Raw genomic sequence first — 24,518 nt, forward strand, 5'->3', positions numbered from 1 at the left:
TCTAGACGAAGTGCTGTCATTTCAGCCCTTAAAGACCTGATTTCGTCTCTCAGATCAGAGGTTTCCTCCATCTCTGAGTCTGAATCGGAGGTTAGGCGTCTCAATCTGTCAAGATGTGCGTCCCTAGGGCGCTGCGTACCTGTGTTTCCTGTAGGCTTGCGTGCCGGGGTCGCCAGGACGTTGCTTGTAGAACGAAAGATGAGAGGGTAACGCCAGGAACCGGCCCAGGTCCCGTCCTGATTGCAGGATTGAAAATGGGTCCGATTCCTGACGCCACGGATGAACACTTCCCTGGATTTACGTGGCGCCAGAACAGTGCGAGCACTGAACAGGGAAGGCCAGTAGATGTAGACAGCGAGCTTGAGTGCGTTGCTATGATTCTGCAGAATCCTTCTTGAAGATGTAGAGAGAAGCCAGCCGGGACTGTAGTATGGCAGCAATGGCAGACGGCAAGAGGGACCGAACAAAGGCACCGAAGGTACTGGCACCCAGCACAAGGCAGAGGAGTATTCAGGTAAGGAAGGTGGTCAGGCAGGAGAGGGATAGGTGGTAAGGAGGAAAAATGAAGGGACCGGAGGTACCAGGCCAGGACCGGACAAGACCCAACCCAGGGGAGCAGACCCTCAACCAAGGAACCAACCTCCAGGGTAAGGGAAGGCTGGGCAAACTGGAAGGGAACAAGGGAGGCAAGCGGGGAGACCAAGGAGAGTAAGGAATTCCAGAAGCGAGCGGGAGGTCAGGACCAAACCGCGTTGAGACGCGGCGGGTACAGATCCGGAAGCTCCTTTATAGTGATTCGGCACGGAAGCGAGGCTTGACCCGCAATCTGAATCGGCGCATGCGCGGAATCACGGTATTCGTGGGAACGAGGCTTTAACCACAAGCCCGTTCCCTGCCGCTTCCGCGTATGCACGCATGCACCCCAACTCGCCCGAAGCGGGCACGCACCCCAAATGAGCGATGAGCTCGGAGAAGGCGCCCACGACCAAGGCGAAACCGCGGGTACAGCCGCCAGGCATCACCCCGCCCACGAGGACACGGCCGATCCCGATCCCGGGTGAGTGTCCTAACAATGCTGGGATTATGCCTCGTCATATTTTACTCTCCAAACCCCCTTCAATGAGCATCATTTTAATATCTTCTGTGGGACGTCTACCTTTGTGACTCGTAAAATTTCTGGTATGCTAGTCTATGCCATGTTTTGCTATGTGGTTGTGGTACTCTAGACTTTGTTATGCTTTGCTTTGAAATGCTTAATTTGTCTGCAAGCCACAGAATTTTCCTAGCAGCCTTCATATAATCCCAGGCACCCTGTCGCTGTACTACTCTTAGAAGAGTGACAGTTCAAAGGCCAACCTTGTATTCGACTGGCTGTAGTTAGACCCAGCTTCACTGCCTACGATATCCACCCCTTGCTAGCTTAGGGCGGGAGTAGGAGTGAATTTACTGTCCTGTGTCATGTACATTATATAGACCACCATTCTTACTTAAAGACATTGCAGAATGCCTCAAATCCTGACCGCCCCTAAGCCAAAGACCTACTTCATTATGTGGGGGATATAGCACAGCTGCTTACTCCCGGGAACAATCTTCCCTGACCGTAACCCACCCTTGATCGAAACACCACTGTGTTTAGCTTTGGAAATGGTAAACAGTGCACTTTACATTTACTACTCCCACGAGGCAAGCATTCCAGTTGCAAGCTACTAGCCAGGCATAAAAAGTCACTAGTCAACCCTTTTCTATAAATACACACAGCACACCATTTCTTACTCGCCAAGAGTACAAAATCACTAGCCAACAGCTAGTGGCGAGTGCAAATTCTGCACCCTGCTACTCTGCATGACCGAGCACCTCCAGTGGTGTTCATATTGAGCGCAGTTTTGTTTCATGTTGTCCTCCGTTTTGTTTATTGTTCGTCCAGACAGTACTAAGTCAGTTTTGGTAAGAAGTGCTTGCTTGTGGAAGCCAAGAAACCAGAGTGATACCTCAGGGCATTGTGGGATACTGCTCTTCAGCATACCCGCCTGTGTTCACAAATAACTTAACTTAAATAATTAAAGCACTGACACAGGAAGTTGTTTTGAAGTTCCAGAGAGACAGGTTTATATCGCTTCAAGCAAGCCCAGCATGGTGTACAATCCATCTGGGCTGCCTAACCCCTCTCGCCCTCTGACCAGAACAAACCGCTTTATACATTTCAACACACATAGCTGTATGGCAAATCATTAACTCGTGAGCTAAAAGTGGACAGCGACCAGGATCTCAGTTTACCCCCAGACAGCTGTCATTTTGACTAATTTAACCCACTGGCCTAATTCACGAGCACATGTGAACAGTCAATCCAAACAAGGGCATTCTGCAAGCTAAGGTTTCTTTAAATCTTGTGCGCAGCCACCTAATTAGAGAACCTATAAAGCGCCTACAATTTTAATACATATTATTCACAGCATGTTGAAAAGGTGTGCTAGGGAAGTGATTGATTGTTCTGTAATTTTCTTAAATTTTGCTGAATGCAGTTTGTTCTTGGGTCTTTGACATTTGGAGACCTGTAGGTTTTCAGTTAGGTCTCCACAGTAGAAAGTTTTATATTGAAGTTCAGAGGATTTGTTTGCAGCCTCTGGTGTTGATAGGTTTTGGCGGTCAGGAGCATGAGATCATTTGCAGTGTAGACAACACAGATATTTGAGCGGTCGGAGGAGAGCATTGGACACATGTTGAAGACAATCGGAGTGCAGATCGGATTGGCTAAAGGGACTGGAACCAGTTAAAGTCTGAACGAAATTGGAGGGCCACTTGGTTCTGTGGCTTGAGGATGAAGGTCAAAAAGCTGTATTCATGCATTAGTGAGAACTAATTGAATGGCTTCTCATATTCCCAGAGTCAGTTGGCAGGGTATTGGAGAAGATATGTTGAGAAGAGAAAGTGTCTTCATTATAAAAAGCTAAATGCAAACCTATTTGTTACATAGTGTGACACTTTTTTTTGTATTTTCTTTTCTTGATCAGGTACAAGTATGGAAAGAATATCTTATGATGCTTACTCCAATCAACCGCTTCCGAGATATTGAGCGGAAACCTGAATACCTCCAGCCAGACAAGTGTATCCCTCCACCTTCCCTCGATACAATGGGCAGGATGTGGTTTATTAGAGACGGTTGTGGCATTGCTTGTGCTGTCATTACATGGATGCTGGTTATCTATGCTGAGTTTGTTGTGATCTGCGTCATGCTTATTCCCTCGAGAGACATTGTTTACACGATCATAAATGGCATAATATTCAACGTATGTGCATTCATGGCTTTGGCTTCGCATAGTCGGGCAATGCTAACAGATCCAGTAAGTATTGAAAAAATATCCTTGTTTTATAATTGTGTCCTTCTTTTCAAATGTAAAGTTGCCCTGTGAAAGATTCAGTCCACTGACATGAGCTTGCTGTTGTATTCTGTTAACATATTAGATTAGATACATTTTCAAAACTAAGACTGCCACAATTGGGAATGAATTATGTCTTTCTAAATGTTGACCTGTGTTTTGAACGTTAAGGTCCACTACAGCAGCTGTGCCATTCAAGATGTCGTCCAGCGCGAAACGACATAGAGGAATTCAAATTCCACCCTGCACATCACTTTGTGCTCCATCCCCTCTACCTTCCAACTGCACTCTTTTCTCCCCACCTTCACAACCTCTCTTTCTTCTTCTGCCTCAGCAGTCTGGCTTAACAAGCAGAGTAAATGGAAAAATCGCAATTTGGGAACCCACCATAAGGATAAGGTGTAATGCTATGGATGGTGCTTAGTAGAGGAGACATTCATTATGGTTTTTAAGTGCCAGTAAATTTCCAAACTGCTCCTGAAATCTACACAATTACATAGAATGAGGAAAGTGTTTAGTCTTGAACTGCTTATTATTGTTCCTTGAAACACAAACACTTTTTTTTGTAGGGTGTCTGGCTTTTTAGCATTCTTTGGTATGCTCGAGCATTCCCTCCAATGTCCTTCTCTTCCTCATCGCGGATGGCCTCAGTAACTCTCAGAAACCAAAAGTTGGTTGAGGGTTTTTATCTTGCAAATGGTAAAATGGTTGAAAGGGTTTCCCTTCCTTGATTTCCAGGTGTCTCCCACCCCCCCCCCTAACCCAGGCTTCCCTAACAGTAGTTTTGACAACTAGCGATTGGTAACTGTTAGTAAAAGGTAGCTACAAATGAGGGCCTGAATGCCAAAGCCATACCTAACTAGATCCCTCGGGGGTTCTTATAAAAGATCTCCAACCTAACACTCACCAGGCTATCTGACCAGGAATGATGTTGTTCTTGTGCAGGTAACAGAAACCCATGTCCATTCTCTCATGCACATGCTCCCTTTCCCTGATCTCACTACTCCTACCGCCTCACCCTCCCCTTTACTCACCCTATCACCCACTCTTCATCCACCTCGCTTTACACCACTCTCAAATTGGTTACCACTCACTCACACAAACAATACCACACGTTCACACTACTTCAACTCCGCCACCAACTCTTCAGCACTCCACTCTGCTGTCTGTCCTCCACCTGGTCTCTGTCCTTCCCCCCCATACAACCCACACTGTGTCTCATTCACTCTCCTTCATCCTCTACTCTTCCTAGTTCTGTTCCTCTGCCCTCCTATTTCATTGGCTCTAGCGCTCACTGCACTGGGTAAACTATGGATATTCTTTTCCCCAGGTTCTGGGTTACACCAGTGCAACGCTTAAAAAATACCTCTTATCCCATCCCCCTTCTCCTGCTCGAGGCGGGGGAAGGATGACTAGCGGCCCAGCATGAGAGAAGGAGAAAGTGGCGGGAGTGTAAAAAACTGTTCCCAGTTCCCCAACATTTTAACATCTAGACCGCTACACGGAAGACTGGCGTATGGGGTGGTGATGAGGCAGCGCACAGGAGCAAACAGGAGCAAACACATGGTGTAGATAAGCTGTCTAAAATGGGCTACTGCAGCCAAGATAATCAGCTGGCATGGTCTCTGTGGGAAAGCTGCAAAATGGTCAAAGCTACGCAGAAAAGAAAGCATTTGAGGAGGTATATTCCTCTAGCTCATCATCTTCATCCCCAGAAAGGGAAAGTAGGAAAACGGAGCAATGCCAGAACCCACAGGAGAGAGCAAGAGCTTTTCAAACTCCCTAAGAGGGTGTTAAAGGAAGGACCTAAAAAGAGAAGGAAAGAATTTCTCATCTACATTCAGTTCAGTGTCTGCCTCTTTATCCTCCTTATCCATCACTTCCAGACAGGAAGGGGAGAAAAGGGGAAAGAATCTGAATTAAGAACCCACTGCTAAAGAGGTCTTCCTGATGGAGAAGAGCCAACTCCTGCAGGAAAATGAAGCCCTCCTCCAAAATCTTTTAAGAGTATGGTCAAAAAAGGGCTTCCAATGCTGCCAGAAATTGAAGTACGGAAGGAATGGCGCAAGCCTGCCACGATAAGTATGTATAGATAAGCTACTGTATGATATGATTGGTTATTTATAACACGCTTAATACCCAGAGGTTTCTAAGCACGGACCCGTAGATCGAACCGGTGTTGCTCCGTCCCGTCTTGCTTCCAAGGCGAGCACGTTGCCCCTGAGCGATCCTCCTGAGACAAGGAAGAATAGGGATGATTCAACTTCTAGGATATTGAATTGTACAATGTGGCTGCTGTTTGATTGGTTGACCCCAGAGGAACTGAAGACGTGTTACACTGGAGGGAAAACTGGTAAGCTGCTTGGCATAAACTGTATTCTTGCTTCAAAAAAAACTCCTGAAGGCAGATAAGGAACTTTTAGCTTAGGGTTTTGCTAGCTGAAGAAAGAGGTTTATGGTAAATTCACTCCCTTCAATAATACCTGGCCTTGCAAAATCTCTTCATCCGCTCGGCATAGACTTGCAGGGTGGGAAAGAAAGAAAAAAGGCACTGGCTCGAGGAGTCCTGCATCGAACAGGGAAACTTGAAAACTATGGTCTACCAAGCGGCACCGTGCAGTACTCTGCTCTGAAAGCCTTGGAGCTTTACCTTCCTGAGAGGGCCAGGGGCCCCCACCAGGGCATGCAAAGACTGCTGCTGAGTTAAGAGGCCACCTCCCTGCATTGGAGGTTGGCACCTAATGGCCTGGGCAGCACACCCGGGGCTCTGGCAAGGACAGTTTAGGGCTTTGCCCTCCAGAGAGGGCCGGGGACCCCGACCGTCTCGTGGAGCCCCAGTAGCTGTTCCTGCGGTCTCCTACTAGATCCCAGGCCCTGCCTGAACCTTCAGCTGCCTGGCTTGCTTAGCTTCTCCCTCTGCGGCCAAGCCTGTTTATCTCCACCTGCTCTGAGGCCCTGATCTGAGCACAGAGAAGCCCATCCGGCACCTGAGCCGTTCGCACAGGGACACACTCCCACCGACTATTAAGCCCCCTCAAAGTGCAGGCTTCTTGGAGCCCGGCTGTAGACAAATGTAGACAGCTGGGTCAGCCGCGACTCAGGCTATCTGTTCCGACTGCCCGGCCAGATGGACAGTCAGGCCTTGCCAATGAACCAGATGGCCTGAGCCAGCATACCCCGACCAAATGCCTGGGTGGCCACAAGGTCGTTCTTGCCTTAAGTCCCCCATCCAGGGTCTGAGGTTTAAGCCTCCAACTCCACTCTCCGGGGCCAGGGCTCAGCCTCTGTTCCCTGCCTCAGTCCAGGTGTGGAGGAGGCATCCACTACCTGCACCAGAGAACCGCCCCGCAGGAAGACACTTTCTATCGACTACTAAGTCCCCACAAAGTGGGGCAATTATGGAGACAGGCTGGAGACAAATGTAGGGGTCAGCCGGTGCCACCCGCATCTCAGGCCATCTGGTCTGACCGGCGGTGACTAATCCTCTGCTCAGGTGGCCAGGGAAGGGCCATCTGTTTTGTATACCGACCCTGGGGGTGGATATGCGAGGGAGGATCACCTCGGTAGAGGAGACTTGGGGAATTGAAGGGGGGTGTCCTCGGGGGGGGAGGCAAGGTATCCCCCGTTTTCATTTCACGATGAACCTTCAGTTCCAGCAGCATTTATGGGATATGTCATCCTTTCCCCTTTACTTCCTTTCAAGATGACCCTAGAAAATGCTGTCCATGTATTGACACTAGGAACAGGTTAAATAGGAAGATGCTTCCTTATTTAGGAAAGGTAAACACATAGCCCCCACCCCAATATTGTTTTAGAGAAACCTCGGGCCAAAATGTAAAACCAAGATTTGTACAGGTTTCCCCTCAGTTACACCATTCTAGTACTGGGACGAGGAAAAGGCCTGGAAACTATTTTAAAGGTCAGGCATTTCCCAAGAACATAAGTAATTGGTGTCAGGCAATTGAACTAAAGGGCTCACACCTGCAACCTTTTAACAGGTCACATGTGCATAAAAGATGCAGCTACCAACAAGGAGAGGGAGGACAGCAGGAGTGAAGCCGGGCTGGAGGTATGGGCCTGAGAGGGGAGAAATCCTGCTAAGAAGGAGGCTGCAGAGGAGGTTCCTGCCTGGGGACTAGGATGCTGGCAAGTGTCAAGGAGAGACTGCGCTTGGTCGTGTGCCCAGAGCCAGAGCTGTGGGACACAAGATTCCCTAGTGCTGCAGGCCACTGGTAGCGTCTGTCAGTGACTGGCGGAGCTACCAGCAACTCACAGTGAGATGTCCAGAGCTACAGAGAAGTGAGTGCAGAGCTGAGAACTAAAAGAGAGGAGACACCCAGAGGAGCTTCCAAGGACCAGTAAGTGAATCAGAGGGAACACTTGTACCGGGGCGCTCCTGGAGCTACTGCAGGGCAAATGTTACTGCCAGATGAACGGAAATAAATGTGCAATGGAAAGTAAACACAAATTGAGGGGTTTTATTGAACAGTACGAGCCAGTTGAACTATAAGCGAAATAATGTAAATCAAGCATCATTGAATACCGAACAAAGCGAAAGCTTTGATGAGCCTACGAATGGAATGCAAGAATGTGTGAAACGCACGTAATGTGCACTGAAAGACAAAGAATGAATCTTACTGAATAAAGTGAAAAGCAAGTATTGAACGTTGCGGAAGATTGTGAAAGTAAGGTGGTGAAAGAGAGTGAGCACCACTGAGTGAATTGTGTGGAAGAACACATTGTGACAAAGCCAAGAGAATGGCAAGGAGAAACCAAACTGAATGTGAACCAGAGCTCAGGTGCAGTGACGGAGAAACCGGCGTGGGCAAGAAAGCCTAAGTTTATCGGTTGCGTGACGCATGATGGGTGGACTGTGTGGTCCGACAACAGCGCCTAGACCGAGGATACCCTGCCTGAGAATGCCAACGAAAAGTAAAGATAATTGATTTCACTTGTGAATTAGATCTCTGAAGTGAATGCAGAAAATAGCAATCTGTATCAACTATTGAAGATCCTGAAGGATTGTAAAGTCGACCTGGAACTGGTTTTGAGAATTAAGAGACTTGAACTGCTTGAACGTTGGCAAGCTGACATCTTGGGGAAGGGAAACCGAAGTCAGTGTGAACTTTGTTGTCGCTTTGGGGAAAGCAACCCATAGGCCCTTTTGGAACTGGGTCTTTTTCTTGGGGAAGAGAACCCCTGAGATCCCTGGGAGACCACTTTCAGCTTGGGGAAGAGAACCCTGAGACTTCTGGAACTGTGTTGTTGCCTTGGGGAAAGGAACTTTGAGTCCCTTTTGGATCTGTGTTGCCTTCTTGTAGAAAGGAACCCCTAGGCTTTTTGGACCTGCTTTAAACTTGGGGAAGGGGAGCAGCAAAGTAAGCCAAGAGCTGGAAGAAGCTCAAAACTTTATTTGGAACACGATTTTTTGTTGTTGACATCCCTACACATTGTTCGGCTTTAGTTGTAAGGGCAAGCATAGATTTTGGACACAGACAGACTTTTAAGTTAAACTTACCAACTCAGGCTATTTTTAATTTGTTTAAGTAGAGATATCCCACCTTAGCTTAGGGCAAGTTAGGGCTTACACCATCCTGACATTTTAAGTTAATAAAAGTGTCCTGTTTGAACTTCATGATGCTTTTACACCACCTCAGCCAGATGATCCTCGTACCCAGCCGAAGGACAAGAATACCCAGGCCAGTCCGCCTCGACCAGATGGCCGGGCGGCCATATGGTTGTGCCTGCCTTAAGACCACTGTCCAGGGGTTGGGGCTTCAGCCACCACCTCTGCGGCTTGGGGCCGGGGCTTAAGATGTCACCTCTGTGCCCTGGGGCAGGCCTTAAGCCACCACCTCTGTGCCCTTAGGCTGGGGCTTAAGCTGCCACCTCCCTGCCTCGGGCTGGAGTTAAGCCGCCATCTCCAACCAAGGCCCACTCTCTCTTCTTCTGGACTGGGGGTAAAGGTTCTTCGCCAAAGGTCCCCTGGCGTCGGATCCCCTGTGGATGCCGTCTACTCCTTTCCAGTGTCCCTGTGAGGAGCCAGGAATGAGCAGCAGACACAGAGGACTTGTGGTTTTTGGTTATACACTTTTATTCAAATCCAGGGTTTGGAAAATGCCTCATTATTCCTACCCACGAGGTATTTCCCTACCTCCACCCAAAACTAAGGGGTCTGTCCTTTGTCAAGATGTCCAAAGCAAAATATGTCCTGTGTCTGTAATCCTATTCCGTCCCTCACACTCTAAACTGTCTCCAAGATGTAAAGGATATAGTCTCTATAAAGGTATGATTAAAACCAATAGTTTTACAAAGGTAGCGGGCGCCCCTCTCTCGCAGGAACAGACATGATAACCTGTTCAGTGGTTATTAACCACTTGAGAGTTCGCAGCCACTGCTTTTACTCACTGTGCCTTTCACAGATGGGAAATATCCATTTGCATATCAGTCTTTGTCCTGCCCAGGGGCAGTCCAGCACCGAAATACAATGGCAATTCCAATCTGAACGAGAGTACCACCAGCAACCCCATACACGTGTTTCACCCTTGTTGGGGATCATCAGTGAGGTGAAGCTGATGCCTCTCTAAGCACAGTGAGAGGGAGACCACGCCTGGTTGCCCCCAGGAGACCTAGGGTTACCAATCCCAGGTTCCAATAACCACTGAACAGGTTATCATGTCTGTTCTTGCGAGAGAGGGGCGCCTGCTACCTTTGTAAAACTATTTTTTAAGGAACCTGGGATTGGTAACCCTAGGTCTCCTGGGGGCAACCAGACGTGGTCTCCCTCTCACTGTGCTTAGAGAGGCATCAGCTTCACCTCACTGATGATCCCCAACAAGGGTGAAACACGTGTATGGGGTTGCTGGTGGTACTCTCGTTCAGATTGGAATTGCCATTGTATTTCGGTGCTGGACTGCCCCTGGGCAGGACAAAGACTGATATGCAAATGGATATTACCCATCTGTGAAAGGCACAGTGAGTAAAAGCAGTGGCTGCGAACTCTCAAGTGGTTAATAACCACTGAACAGGTTATCATGTCTGTTCTTGCGAGAGAGGGGCGCCTGCTACCTTTGTAAAACTATTTTTTAAGGAACCTGGGATTGGTAACCCTAGGTCTCCTGGGGGCAACCAGACGTGGTCTCCCTCTCACTGTGCTTAGAGAGGCATCAGCTTCACCTCACTGATGATCCCCAACAAGGGTGAAACACGTGTATGGGGTTGCTGGTGGTACTCTCGTTCAGATTGGAATTGCCATTGTATTTCGGTGCTGGACTGCCCCTGGGCAGGACAAAGACTGATATGCAAATGGATATTACCCATCTGTGAAAGGCACAGTGAGTAAAAGCAGTGGCTGCGAACTCTCAAGTGGTTAATAACCACTGAACAGGTTATCATGTCTGTTCTTGCGAGAGAGGGGCGCCTGCTACCTTTGCAAAACTATTTTTTAAGGAACCTGGGATTGGTAACCCTAGGTCTCCTGGGGGCAACCAGACGTGGTCTCCCTCTCACTGTGCTTAGAGAGGCATCAGCTTCACCTCACTGATGATCCCCAACAAGGGTGAAACACGTGTATGGGGTTGCTGGTGGTACTCTCGTTCAGATTGGAATTGCCATTGTATTTCGGTGCTGGACTGCCCCTGGGCAGGACAAAGACTGATATGCAAATGGATATTACCCATCTGTGAAAGGCACAGTGAGTAAAAGCAGTGGCTGCGAACTCTCAAGTGGTTAATAACCACTGAACAGGTTATCATGTCTGTTCTTGCGAGAGAGGGGCGCCTGCTACCTTTGTAAAACTATTTTTTAAGGAACCTGGGATTGGTAACCCTAGGTCTCCTGGGGGCAACCAGACGTGGTCTCCCTCTCACTGTGCTTAGAGAGGCATCAGCTTCACCTCACTGATGATCCCCAACAAGGGTGAAACACGTCTATGGGGTTGCTGGTGGTACTCTCGTTCAGATTGGAATTGCCATTGTATTTCGGTGCTGGACTGCCCCTGGGCAGGACAAAGACTGATATGCAAATGGATATTACCCATCTGTGAAAGGCACAGTGAGTAAAAGCAGTGGCTGCGAACTCTCAAGTGGTTAATAACCACTGAACAGGTTATCATGTCTGTTCTTGCGAGAGAGGGGCGCCTGCTACCTTTGTAAAACTATTTTTTAAGGAACCTGGGATTGGTAACCCTAGGTCTCCTGGGGGCCACCAGACGTGGTCTCCCTCTCACTGTGCTTAGAGAGGCATCAGCTTCACCTCACTGATGATCCCCAACAAGGGTGAAACACGTGTATGGGGTTGCTGGTGGTACTCTCGTTCAGATTGGAATTGCCATTGTATTTCGGTGCTGGACTGCCCCTGGGCAGGACAAAGACTGATATGCAAATGGATATTACCCATCTGTGAAAGGCACAGTGAGTAAAAGCAGTGGCTGCGAACTCTCAAGTGGTTAATAACCACTGAACAGGTTATCATGTCTGTTCTTGCGAGAGAGGGGCGCCTGCTACCTTTGTAAAACTATTTTTTAAGGAACCTGGGATTGGTAACCCTAGGTCTCCTGGGGGCAACCAGACGTGGTCTCCCTCTCACTGTGCTTAGAGAGGCATCAGCTTCACCTCACTGATGATCCCCAACAAGGGTGAAACACGTGTATGGGGTTGCTGGTGGTACTCTCGTTCAGATTGGAATTGCCATTGTATTTCGGTGCTGGACTGCCCCTGGGCAGGACAAAGACTGATATGCAAATGGATATTACCCATCTGTGAAAGGCACAGTGAGTAAAAGCAGTGGCTGCGAACTCTCAAGTGGTTAATAACCACTGAACAGGTTATCATGTCTGTTCTTGCGAGAGAGGGGCGCCTGCTACCTTTGTAAAACTATTTTTTAAGGAACCTGGGATTGGTAACCCTAGGTCTCCTGGGGGCAACCAGACGTGGTCTCCCTCTCACTGTGCTTAGAGAGGCATCAGCTTCACCTCACTGATGATCCCCAACAAGGGTGAAACACGTGTATGGGGTTGCTGGTGGTACTCTCGTTCAGATTGGAATTGCCATTGTATTTCGGTGCTGGACTGCCCCTGGGCAGGACAAAGACTGATATGCAAATGGATATTACCCATCTGTGAAAGGCACAGTGAGTAAAAGCAGTGGCTGCGAACTCTCAAGTGGTTAATAACCACTGAACAGGTTATCATGTCTGTTCTTGCGAGAGAGGGGCGCCTGCTACCTTTGTAAAACTATTTTTTAAGGAACCTGGGATTGGTAACCCTAGGTCTCCTGGGGGCAACCAGACGTGGTCTCCCTCTCACTGTGCTTAGAGAGGCATCAGCTTCACCTCACTGATGATCCCCAACAAGGGTGAAACACGTGTATGGGGTTGCTGGTGGTACTCTCGTTCAGATTGGAATTGCCATTGTATTTCGGTGCTGGACTGCCCCTGGGCAGGACAAAGACTGATATGCAAATGGATATTACCCATCTGTGAAAGGCACAGTGAGTAAAAGCAGTGGCTGCGAACTCTCAAGTGGTTAATAACCACTGAACAGGTTATCATGTCTGTTCTTGCGAGAGAGGGGCGCCTGCTACCTTTGTAAAACTATGATTAAAACCAAAAAGTTCCAAATGGGCAAGATTTATAGCCGATAGGATGGCCTCCCTTCCTCTGCTTCCTTTTCACCAATATACAAAAGTTCAAACAATGAAAAAGCAAGTTCCTTCTAACTGGAGAGGGCAAGTCCCTCCTCTCTGTGTACTTAGAGTTCCAGGGAGTGACTCCCTTCCCCAGATTCCTCCTCCTATTCAAGACAACTCAAAATCCCAAAGGCATGAAACCTCCTTGGGGTTTCTCTTTCCAATATTTGCAATTTGGGTGTGTGTCCCAGGCTCTGAGGTAACCTGGTATACACCCCTGCCAAGTTTTGTCACCACTTGAAAACAACATGCAATCTCAAGGGCATGGTTCTTCTTTGAGATTCTCTTCCACTGTAGTTTTTTTACACACCTTTTAGACTTTGCCTGGGGTACTCCCCTGCCAGGACATTTATGTAATCTTTCAATCACTTCATGTGCAGTCTCTCTCAAATGCTTTACTTTGCCTGGTATACTCTCCTGCGAGGACCTGTATGTGGTTATATTTCCTTTTTCCCACAAAGTGATGTTTGCCCACTATTGGCTTATCACCTACGGTTTCATAAAGGTTGTTTCAACATTCGTACTAGCATTTGTTGTATTTCCTCTTTTCAGGTATGGGCCCCGGGACCCATTTGTGGTATGGTTTAAGACCATGTTCAACCCTTCACAGGTTTCATTCACGTTTCTCTCGTTACTTTCATGGAGCAGCATGCATTCTCAGGCACCCCGGTAACCAGTCTGTCACCCCTGGGCTAACCGGGTCCTTTAAATGCTTTTCGCACCTCTTCTTTTCTTCTCCATGCAACTTGTTGGCTCAGCGGGTGCCCTGTCAACCGTTGTGGCTTCGCCGCATTCGGTTTCACTCTGCGCGGCTCCTGCTGCCTCTCAGACACAGGCGGCGAACCCTGTGTCACCCGGTTTCCTCTTGCGCTGTCTTGGTTCGCTTCGGCTTCTCTTCCCAGAGCGTCCTCTCCCGTAGCGTGGTGTCCAGTCTCTGCGCGTCTTGCAGCATTTCCCCTCACGCCATCTGTCAGCTGCGGTGAATTTCCTGGCAGAATGGAGCAACTTCCAAAGACAAGACCGCTGAGTTCGCTAAACGGTTCCAGTCCTCTTCATTGCTCTGTTCCTCTTTCTGATCTCATTTGCGGTTGTGATGCTGGAAATGTATCAGAGGGACAGGGCCTCTGAATCCTTGTCCTCTTCTGCCTTTTATCGTGTGTTCTGTTATGTTTTCTGCCCAGGAATCCATTTGGGACTCCTGGCAGTGCAGCTCTCTCTTTTGGTTTGGTGAACAGACCCCTGGGATACCCTTATGGCACCCATGGGTGGGGGGGTACAACCCTGTGCCCCTAGTGTATGTTTTTGGGCACCTGTGGGTGGCCCACAGAGCAGGGTATGGGCTGGTGGCAGCTCCATGCTGAATTGGACAGGTGCTCTGGGTGTCCTCCATTTTGGGATACCCAGGCCCTGCCATTGGGATCAGTTGATTCCTGATAGAAACAAGATGGCCCCTGTGGCCTCTTGCTTTCTATTGCCTGTTGTCTTGTTTTCCCAAAGTCCTGGGATGCCCTGACTCTGTCCCTTCCCCCTGACTGGCTGTTGGGTGGAAGTTCCATATATGGTGTTGTTGTGAAGGCCCAGCTAGACTGACTGGAGCCTTCCCAGTGACTGTATGTTGTGGGTACCTCCTGTGGGTGGGACCTGGGTGAATGGAGTGTGTGACCAATATACACTCCTTGTTGTGGTTGTCTGGTTTCTGGCATGAGAGACAAAGACTGAGACAGCCCTGCCCGAAACTGGCCTGAATGCAGTGTGTAGTGTTGAATGGCTGGGTACTTGTCCCAATCCACATTCCTTGTTGTGAGTGTCTGAAAGGGAGGAGTGTGGCCTGAATGCACTGTGTGCCTGATTGGCTGACTGACTGCATGAATGCCCTTCTGTGTGATTGGCTGCTGTGTGTGTGCCAGCAGTGTGGATGAGAGACAGAATAGTATATCTGGGGACCTCTCACCACTGGAAGTTGTTCAGAAGCATTCAGAAGCTGAGTCTCCACTCAAGAGTAACTGGATTTGCTGATCCTCGACGTCCAGCTGGAAGAAGAAGACTTGCTGTGGCATTTGCTTCGACGGAACTGAAGGTTGTCGAAATCGTCGAGGACTGACCCGAGAGAGGACCTGGTAAGGCGCCCTCTTCCCGTGCTCCGAGGGACCATCGAGCACCGCTGAATCTTCGCCGAAGCGCCCTGGAAGTCAGACCCTCGAAAGGCTGCCGACCCGAGACGGGACCGCCGAGGAGATCGAAGTGAAGCACCCGGACATCGACGCTGTCGAAGTCCATTGCCGTCGACCAGGGTTCGCAGGTCTGTGTAACCGCTGGAGGCCCGTCGAAGTTGTGTTGCCCAGCCGTGGGAACCACTTGACGCCGTGCCGCCGACGATCGGAGCCGTCCGCTCCATTGCCTAAGAACATTCAATCGAAGGACTCTCTCGACCGCATCGTCGACCGCTTATCCTGCCGGAGAAAGTCGAGGACGACCAACGCGCCGAGGAGAAACCTGCCGGTGGGTTTCCCGCCACCCGACGACCCCAAAGACTCGGACGACTCGACGCCCTTGCTGGGCTCCCGTCTCTACAATCTTTGCGGTCCAGAACTATTGTCATCGAGGTGCCCCGCACACCTCCGCCTTGCAGGACGCCGACGCCCCGACGCCGACGAGCACCGCTCGGACGGAGCTGCCGCCTCTTCGACAACGTTCGGCCTCGTTCGTCGACGGACGTTCGACGCCCCGTGCCTCCCGCCTGAAAAGGAAGGCATTCAAGAAGGGCCGTCGATTCCCCGTCGCCGAACAGCGAGTCCCTCGACGCTTGTCGACGCCTTTTCGAGGAACTCGACTCCACCAGGTACATTGGGGGGGTAAAAACATTATAGGAGAAAAATAGACTATTGAACAATATCTGGACTGGGCTGGGGTTATATCTCTTTATTTTGCAGGTTGCCCAGGTGGGGGGATCTCCACACAGAACTGTGTCCAGTAGCAAGGGCCAGTATTCTGCCTATTGTTTCAACCCTCTGTTATCTCTCCTCTCTCTATTGCTGGTTTCCTTCTTATTGATCTGTGTGCCATTTCTACAGTATTGTGAATGCACTTTAATGAGGTCTAATATTAGTGGTACCACTTTAGAATTGTAGATATTTACCATTGCTGATTTTCCTGAGCACAAAGTGCGTTATTGTGATAAGTGTACATAACCCTTGAATATTAATTATATAAAGACTGTGTTTTCAGTAATACAGTGTGTGGACATTCCTTTGTGGGGGCTTGGGGATACACTGTACTTAAGAACCAGCCTGCATCACCTCCTGAGAAGCTAGGCCTTGATTGCTCGTCCATCGCTACCGTATTAGAGAATCTTGGCTGGGGTCCTCTGTGCCTCCCCTCTACCATATAGAGAGCAGAAGTACAGACCCCCCCACCGGTCTTCTTTACAAAGCTGGTGGCAGCGGTGGGATGCTTATGGTTTTAAGACTCAGTGTATAACCGTGCCACTTACAAAATATCCGCACTTTTATTAGATTAAGGTTTGGGTGTGTACCAAATAACTGCATTACAAGCAATGGAGGCCATTGCAAATGGTAAATTGACTCGGATGAGCTTAGAGGCTCTCCAGAGTGCTTGTGAAGCCAGGGAGTTAGACTTTGTGGATAAGTCTAGGGCTGAGCTGATAGCTGCCCTGGTGGATTACCAGACTGATGGTGAAACTCTTGAGGAAGGGGGGGATGCAACCAGTGAGGACTCTGCCCCTGGGGTTGTCGCTGAATCTGTTTCTGGGAATGCCACCATTCCTGCTGCCTCTGTTCCAAACCCCAGCAATTCCATGGAACTTGAGTTATTGAGGATGAAGTTAGCCTTTGAATATCGCAAGTTGGAAATAGAAGCTGAGCTTAAGAAAGAGGAGCTGGCACAGCAAGTGGAACTCAAGAATAGGGATCTTGAACTCAGAAATAAGGACCTTGAACTCAAAAGCCAGGACACTGAATGTCAGAGAATCCAGCTAGAGAAAGCCAGAGTGGAGACTTCAGCTAGATCCAGTGAGAGTGTCAGGTCCCCAGCCACCAAGTTTATGAAAGATTTGGTTGGTGTGTTTGTGGAGGGTTCAGATATCCTCCAATGGATTGAAGCGTTTGAAATGGCTTGTGCAATTCATGATGTAGATAAAAGAGATTGGGCTAAGTGTTTGTTAAGCAGAGTGCCTCAAACTGGATATGACTGTATTCTGAAGCTGAGTGTGGAAGAAAGGGGTCAGTATGAGTGTATGAAGTCTGCTTTGATTGCCAAGTTTGGCAAGACACCTGCCCAATACCTTAAAAGGTTCAGGGAATTTAAGAAAAGAGAGAATGTGTCTTGGGTTGACTGGGTGAGTACTGCGCACATGAACATGATGGGGTGGATTGATGGATACAAGGTGAAAACTTTTGTTGAGTTGTCCCACCTCTTGTTTTTTGAGCATTTTTCTGAAGCCTGTTCACCAGAGCTGCGTCAGTATGTGGCTGACCAGAACATTTTGGACCCCTTTAAGCTGGCTAGGTTGGCTGACAAGTGGGTCTCCCACCGGGTGTCCCCTAAGGACTCCAGTGGGAAGGACAAGGACAAAGAAAAGGGGGCCTCTCAGAAAGCTGAGGAGTCCCAAAAGCAGTCACAGTCGGGTAAACCAAAACCTTCCTCTCCTAAGACCCAAAAATCTAGTGGGGATAAGTCCTCTGTGGGTGGGAATAAGAGTAGTGGTCCACCTGCTGCAAAGCAGGCTCCCAGTGGTTCCAGTACCGTACCCCGCACTCCTGGCACTTGTTGGGATTGTGGGGCTCTGGATCACAAAAGGGGTGACCCCAAGTGTAAAGGTAAGGCACTTGGAGTACAGGCTGTCAGCCTGACCTACCCTTACCCCGTGTCTGAGGTGGAGGCCACTGTCCTCCCCTCCTCTACAGGAATCACATTTGGTGCTCCAGTAGAGATTTCCTTAGTGTCCCTTGGGGCCTGGGACCAGTACGCAGAAGTACTGGCGACTATCCCGCAGAACACCCGTAGGTTTTTGAGAAGTGTCCTCTTGAATGGCCAGCCTTCTACTGGTTTGAGAGACACTGGGGCAAGCATGACAGTGGTGGACAGGACCCTGCTCAAGCCAGAGGACTATGTAGGTGCTCCTCTGAGAACCACCAGGTTAGCTGGTGGGCCTCCCAAATTATCGCCTGTAACCCTAGTCACACTCATGATTGGAGACAAGACAGCAAAGCTTCCTGTCCTGGTTCAGGACAATGTCCCTGCTAACATTCTGTTAGGAAACGATCTAGTAGAGTTGGGGTTGATCTCGGATGGTCTTCCCATGACTGCTGCTGCAGTCACTAGGTCACAGGTGACACCGGGTCTGGCTGTGAGTCAGGTATCCGAGCCAAAGGCGAGGCCTAAGGCAAGAAGAAGGAAGACCAAGAAGGCCACCTCTGTGGAGGGAACACCTTCTCTTCCTGCTGTTCCGACAGCACCCAATGGGATCCATGCTCCGGACGGGCTGGGTCCAGCGGAAAACCCAAACTCAACTCCTGTGGGAGAAGAGACAGAAGACTCTCCTGTGGGAGAGGTTCTCAACCCGGAGGATCATCCCGACCTTCAATGCTTGTTAGCTGAAGGGGGACCCTCCCGGGCAGACTTCTGTAAGGGACAGAGAGAGTGCCACTCTCTCGAGGGCCTGAGGAAACAGGCCCTGTCCCAGGCACAAGGTGAAGTGCCTAGGACATTCAAGATTTATTGGGAGGGTGAGCTCCTTGTTAGTGAGCCCACTAAGCCCGAACCTGGTGCCCGCAAGAGGTTGGTGGTACCCCAGGTTTACAGGCCCTTCCTACTGCAGTTGGCGCATGAGGTGCCCTTGGCTGGTCATCTTGGGACCAAGAAGACTAAGCAGAGGCTCTCTGCCCATTTCTACTGGCCACGGATGGGAGTAGAGGTGGAGTCCCACTGCAGGACCTGCCCAACTTGTCAGTTGTCTGGCAAGACTGGAGGCAGGGTCATTGCCCCACTGCAGCCATTACCAGTGGTTGGCACCCCATTTGAGAGGGTGGGCATCGACATCGTCGGTCCCCTTGACCCTCCCACTTCAGGTGGACATCGGTTCATCCTGGTCTTGGTAGATCATGCCACCAGGTACCCTGAGGCAATACCCCTTCGGACTGTTACTGCCAAGGTGGTTGCCAGGGCTCTCCTGGGCATTTTCACCCGTGTTGGATTCCCCAAGGAGGTTGTCTCTGACCGAGGATCCAACTTCATGTCTAGTTACATGAAAACCATGTGGAAAGAGTGCGGGGTAACCTACAAGTTCTCCACCTCTTACCACCCCCAGACCAATGGTCTGGTTGAGAGATTTAACAAAACTCTCAAGGGCATGCTAGGTGCTTTGGAAGAGCCCCTAAGGAGGAAATGGGATCTCCTCCTGCCATGCCTGCTGTTTGCTTACAGAGAGGTACCTCAAGAGGGTGTTGGTTTCAGCCCCTTTGAGTTACTCTTTGGACATCCCGTGAGGGGGCCCCTCGCCTTGATCCGAGAAGGCTTGGAAGCCACCCCTCCAGGTCCCGCCAAGCAAGTGGGGGACTATGTGTTAGGCCTCAGGCGGAGGATGACACAAATGATGGGTCAGGCAACAGCAAATCTCAAGGCCAGCCAGGAATTGAATAAGTACTGGCATGACCTGAAAGCTTCGCAAGTGGATTGGACTCCGGGACAGGAAATCCTTGTGATGGAGCCTACCAAGCCTAGAGCTTTGGCAGACAAGTGGACTGGACCCTTCAGGATCATCTCCAAGATGGGCGAAGTCAATTATCTGGTGGACATGGGAGCCTCTGGGGTAGCCCCCCAGGTATTCCATGTCAACAGGCTCAAGCCTTTCCACAGGCGAGCAGAAGTCTCATGTCTCTTGCTAGCTTCAGGGCAAGAAGAGGATGAGAGTGAGCCCCTTCCTGATTTGCTGCATAGCAACCCTCAGGATGGCTCAGTGGAGGGAGTACAACTCTCTCCCGATTTGACAACCGAGCAGCAGAGGGCCTGCCGGGCTTTGCTCCAGCAGTATGCCCCTCTGTTTTCACTGACACCGGGCCTTACACCGTGGTGTAAGCACGAAATTGACACTGGTGACAGTGTGCCTGTCAAAAGCAGGAGCTATCGTATGTCAGATACCGTCAAAAACCACATCCAGGCTGAGGTCGCCAAGATGTTGGATCTGGGTGTTATTGAACCCTCCACCAGTCCCTGGTCCAGTCCAGTGGTCCTTGTCCCCAAGGCAAGTTCCCCGGCGGGTACCAAGGATTGGAGGTTCTGTGTGGACTACCGAGGAGTCAATGCCGTCACCAAAACTGACGCGCACCCATTGCCCAGGGCTGATGAGCTCGTGGACACTATAGGTGCTGCCAAATTTGTGAGCACCTTTGACCTTACCTCAGGCTATTGGCAAATAGCTCTGACGGACCATGCCAAGGAAAAGACGGCATTCTCCACACCTGAGGGACTCTACCAGTTTAGGGTCATGCCCTTTGGGTTGAAGAATGCCCCTGCCACCTTCCAGAGATTGGTCAACCATGCGCTCAGTGGGCTGGAAGCCTTTTGTGTGGCTTACTTAGACGACATTGCCGTCTACAGTTCCACCTGGGAAGAGCATTTGACACATCTGGATAAGGTGTTGCAGGCCTTGAAAAGGGCTAACCTCACTATCAAGGCCACCAAGTGCCAGATAGCTCAGGGGAAAGTTACCTATCTTGGTCATGAGGTAGGAGGGGGTCAAATCCAACCTCTCTCCAGTAAAGTACAGGACGTACAGAACTGGGAGACTCCCACTACTCAAACCCAGGTGAGAGCCTTTTTGGGCCTCACTGGGTACTATCGCAATTTCATGGCAGACTATGGAACCATAGCTGCACCCCTGACAGCTCTAACTTCACCCAAACAGCCTAGGAAGGTTAATTGGACTGAAGACTGTCAGAGGGCCTTTGATGGCTTGAAAGAAAGTCTGTGTAGGGCACCTGTGTTGAGTGCGCCTGACTACAGCCGACCCTTTATCGTCCAGACGGATGCCTGCGACACCGGAATTGGAGCTGTCTTGTCCCAGTTAGATGACAAAGGGAGAGAACATCCTATCATATTCATCAGTAGACAACTCAAGGGTAGAGAACTTAGGTGGGCTACTGTTGAAAAGGAATGTTTTAGTATAGTTTGGAGCCTTAGGCGTTTTAGGCCCTACCTTACGGGGTCCACCTTCAAGGTCCAAACAGATCATAAGCCCCTGAAGTGGCTTATGCAGATGAAGGGTGAGAATCCGAAATTGCTCAGGTGGTCGATTAGCCTACAAGGGCTAGACTTCACCATAGAGCACAGACCAGGGAAGAGTCACGATAATGCAGATGGCCTTTCCAGAAGGTATGTTGACCGTCTGGATGAGGGTGTCTATCCCGTGGGAGATTAGGCACCCTCCACCTCAGTCTGGGGGGGGCGACTGTGATGCTGGAAATGTATCAGAGGGACAGGGCCTCTGAATCCTTGTCCTCTTCTGCCTTTTATCGTGTGTTCTGTTATGTTTTCTGCCCAGGAATCCATTTGGGACTCCTGGCAGTGCAGCTCTCTCTTTTGGTTTGGTGAACAGACCCCTGGGATACCCTTATGGCACCCATGGGTGGGGGGGTACAACCCTGTGCCCCTAGTGTATGTTTTTGGGCACCTGTGGGTGGCCCACAGAGCAGGGTATGGGCTGGTGGCAGCTCCATGCTGAATTGGACAGGTGCTCTGGGTGTCCTCCATTTTGGGATACCCAGGCCCTGCCATTGGGATCAGTTGATTCCTGATAGAAACAAGATGGCCCCTGTGGCCTCTTGCTTTCTATTGCCTGTTGTCTTGTTTTCCCAAAGTCCTGGGATGCCCTGACTCTGTCCCTTCCCCCTGACTGGCTGTTGGGTGGAAGTTCCATATATGGTGTTGTTGTGAAGGCCCAGCTAGACTGACTGGAGCCTTCCCAGTGACTGTATGTTGTGGGTACCTCCTGTGGGTGGGACCTGGGTGAATGGAGTGTGTGACCAATATACACTCCTTGTTGTGGTTGTCTGGTTTCTGGCATGAGAGACAAAGACTGAGACAGCCCTGCCCGAAACTGGCCTGAATGCAGTGTGTAGTGTTGAATGGCTGGGTACTTGTCCCAATCCACATTCCTTGTTGTGAGTGTCTGAAAGGGAGGAGTGTGGCCTGAATGCACTGTGTGCCTGATTGGCTGACTGACTGCATGAATGCCCTTCTGTGTGATTGGCTGCTGTGTGTGTGCCAGCAGTGTGGATGAGAGACAGAATAGTATATCTGGGGACCTCTCACCACTGGAAGTTGTTCAGAAGCATTCAGAAGCTGAGTCTCCACTCAAGAGTAACTGGATTTGCTGATCCTCGACGTCCAGCTGGAAGAAGAAGACTTGCTGTGGCATTTGCTTCGACGGAACTGAAGGTTGTCGAAATCGTCGAGGACTGACCCGAGAGAGGACCTGGTAAGGCGCCCTCTTCCCGTGCTCCGAGGGACCATCGAGCACCGCTGAATCTTCGCCGAAGCGCCCTGGAAGTCAGACCCTCGAAAGGCTGCCGACCCGAGACGGGACCGCCGAGGAGATCGAAGTGAAGCACCCGGACATCGACGCTGTCGAAGTCCATTGCCGTCGACCAGGGTTCGCAGGTCTGTGTAACCGCTGGAGGCCCGTCGAAGTTGTGTTGCCCAGCCGTGGGAACCACTTGACGCCGTGCCGCCGACGATCGGAGCCGTCCGCTCCATTGCCTAAGAACATTCAATCGAAGGACTCTCTCGACCGCATCGTCGACCGCTTATCCTGCCGGAGAAAGTCGAGGACGACCAACGCGCCGAGGAGAAACCTGCCGGTGGGTTTCCCGCCACCCGACGACCCCAAAGACTCGGACGACTCGACGCCCTTGCTGGGCTCCCGTCTCTACAATCTTTGCGGTCCAGAACTATTGTCATCGAGGTGCCCCGCACACCTCCGCCTTGCAGGACGCCGACGCCCCGACGCCGACGAGCACCGCTCGGACGGAGCTGCCGCCTCTTCGACAACGTTCGGCCTCGTTCGTCGACGGACGTTCGACGCCCCGTGCCTCCCGCCTGAAAAGGAAGGCATTCAAGAAGGGCCGTCGATTCCCCGTCGCCGAACAGCGAGTCCCTCGACGCTTGTCGACGCCTTTTCGAGGAACTCGACTCCACCAGGTACATTGGGGGGGTAAAAACATTATAGGAGAAAAATAGACTATTGAACAATATCTGGACTGGGCTGGGGTTATATCTCTTTATTTTGCAGGTTGCCCAGGTGGGGGGATCTCCACACAGAACTGTGTCCAGTAGCAAGGGCCAGTATTCTGCCTATTGTTTCAACCCTCTGTTATCTCTCCTCTCTCTATTGCTGGTTTCCTTCTTATTGATCTGTGTGCCATTTCTACAGTATTGTGAATGCACTTTAATGAGGTCTAATATTAGTGGTACCACTTTAGAATTGTAGATATTTACCATTGCTGATTTTCCTGAGCACAAAGTGCGTTATTGTGATAAGTGTACATAACCCTTGAATATTAATTATATAAAGACTGTGTTTTCAGTAATACAGTGTGTGGACATTCCTTTGTGGGGGCTTGGGGATACACTGTACTTAAGAACCAGCCTGCATCACCTCCTGAGAAGCTAGGCCTTGATTGCTCGTCCATCGCTACCGTATTAGAGAATCTTGGCTGGGGTCCTCTGTGCCTCCCCTCTACCATATAGAGAGCAGAAGTACAGACCCCCCCACCGGTCTTCTTTACAGCGGTGACAGTGTCTTTAGTATAATTTTGGGGCAGTTGGCAACAGATCTCGCTGGGAGCAATCTCTACTGCTTGCTACCTCTTCCTCGTCTCAGTTATTAACATATCACTTCTTGTCTGATTTTGGGGACTTTATGGAGTCGACCTGGCAAGAGTTTGAGGGAGAGGGTCACAATATGCCGTTAAGGCATGAGGCAGAAAAGTATGAAAGATCTGATGGGATTTTCCCGAGAAACCTGGTCTGGGACGCTCCTCATGTGGCCAGGGAAAGGCAGATGCTTCCTGATCCCGACCCTGGGAGTGGTGTACTGCGGGAGGATCACTTGCAGGGGTTTGGGAGGGGAACAGACCAGGAAGACTGGGATAAACCCCTTTTCAACTTTACCTGTAATCCCACCCTTTTATTGGATTTTTGCCAAAACGAAAGAAGCAGTAAAACCTAACTTTGATTAAACAAACTACATGTTCCAGAATCCTAGAGCGACTGAGATGAGGAAGAGGGCTGAAGAGGCATGTAGATGTAGTGGTCAGGCAATTGGGCCTAATGGCCATTGCAGGAGTCAGGCAATTGAAACTGATTGCTCACACCTGAAGCCAATTTTCAAACCTGTGAGGCATACAAGGCCCCAGCACAAAAGAAGGAGCTGGAGCAGGAG

At 50.1% G+C, this 24,518-nt stretch overlaps 1 protein-coding gene across 2 annotated transcripts in view; it reads left to right on the forward strand.

Moving 5' to 3' along the window:
* The window catches only part of ZDHHC3 (zinc finger DHHC-type palmitoyltransferase 3), a 402,886-nt gene that overhangs the window by 114,986 nt on the left and 263,382 nt on the right, over positions 1-24,518 (forward strand). For both annotated transcript variants that reach the window (XM_069648316.1, XM_069648317.1), the window contains exon 2: positions 3,009-3,338. In XM_069648316.1, the coding sequence (XP_069504417.1) occupies positions 3,033-3,338 (306 nt within the window). In that variant the 5' untranslated portion in view covers positions 3,009-3,032. The remainder of the gene's footprint in view (positions 1-3,008; positions 3,339-24,518) is intronic.

The sequence above is a fragment of the Ambystoma mexicanum genome, chromosome 2q, assembly GCF_040938575.1.
Source record: "Ambystoma mexicanum isolate Mex_15411 chromosome 2q, UKY_AmexF1_1, whole genome shotgun sequence".
NCBI lineage: Eukaryota > Metazoa > Chordata > Amphibia > Caudata > Ambystomatidae > Ambystoma > Ambystoma mexicanum.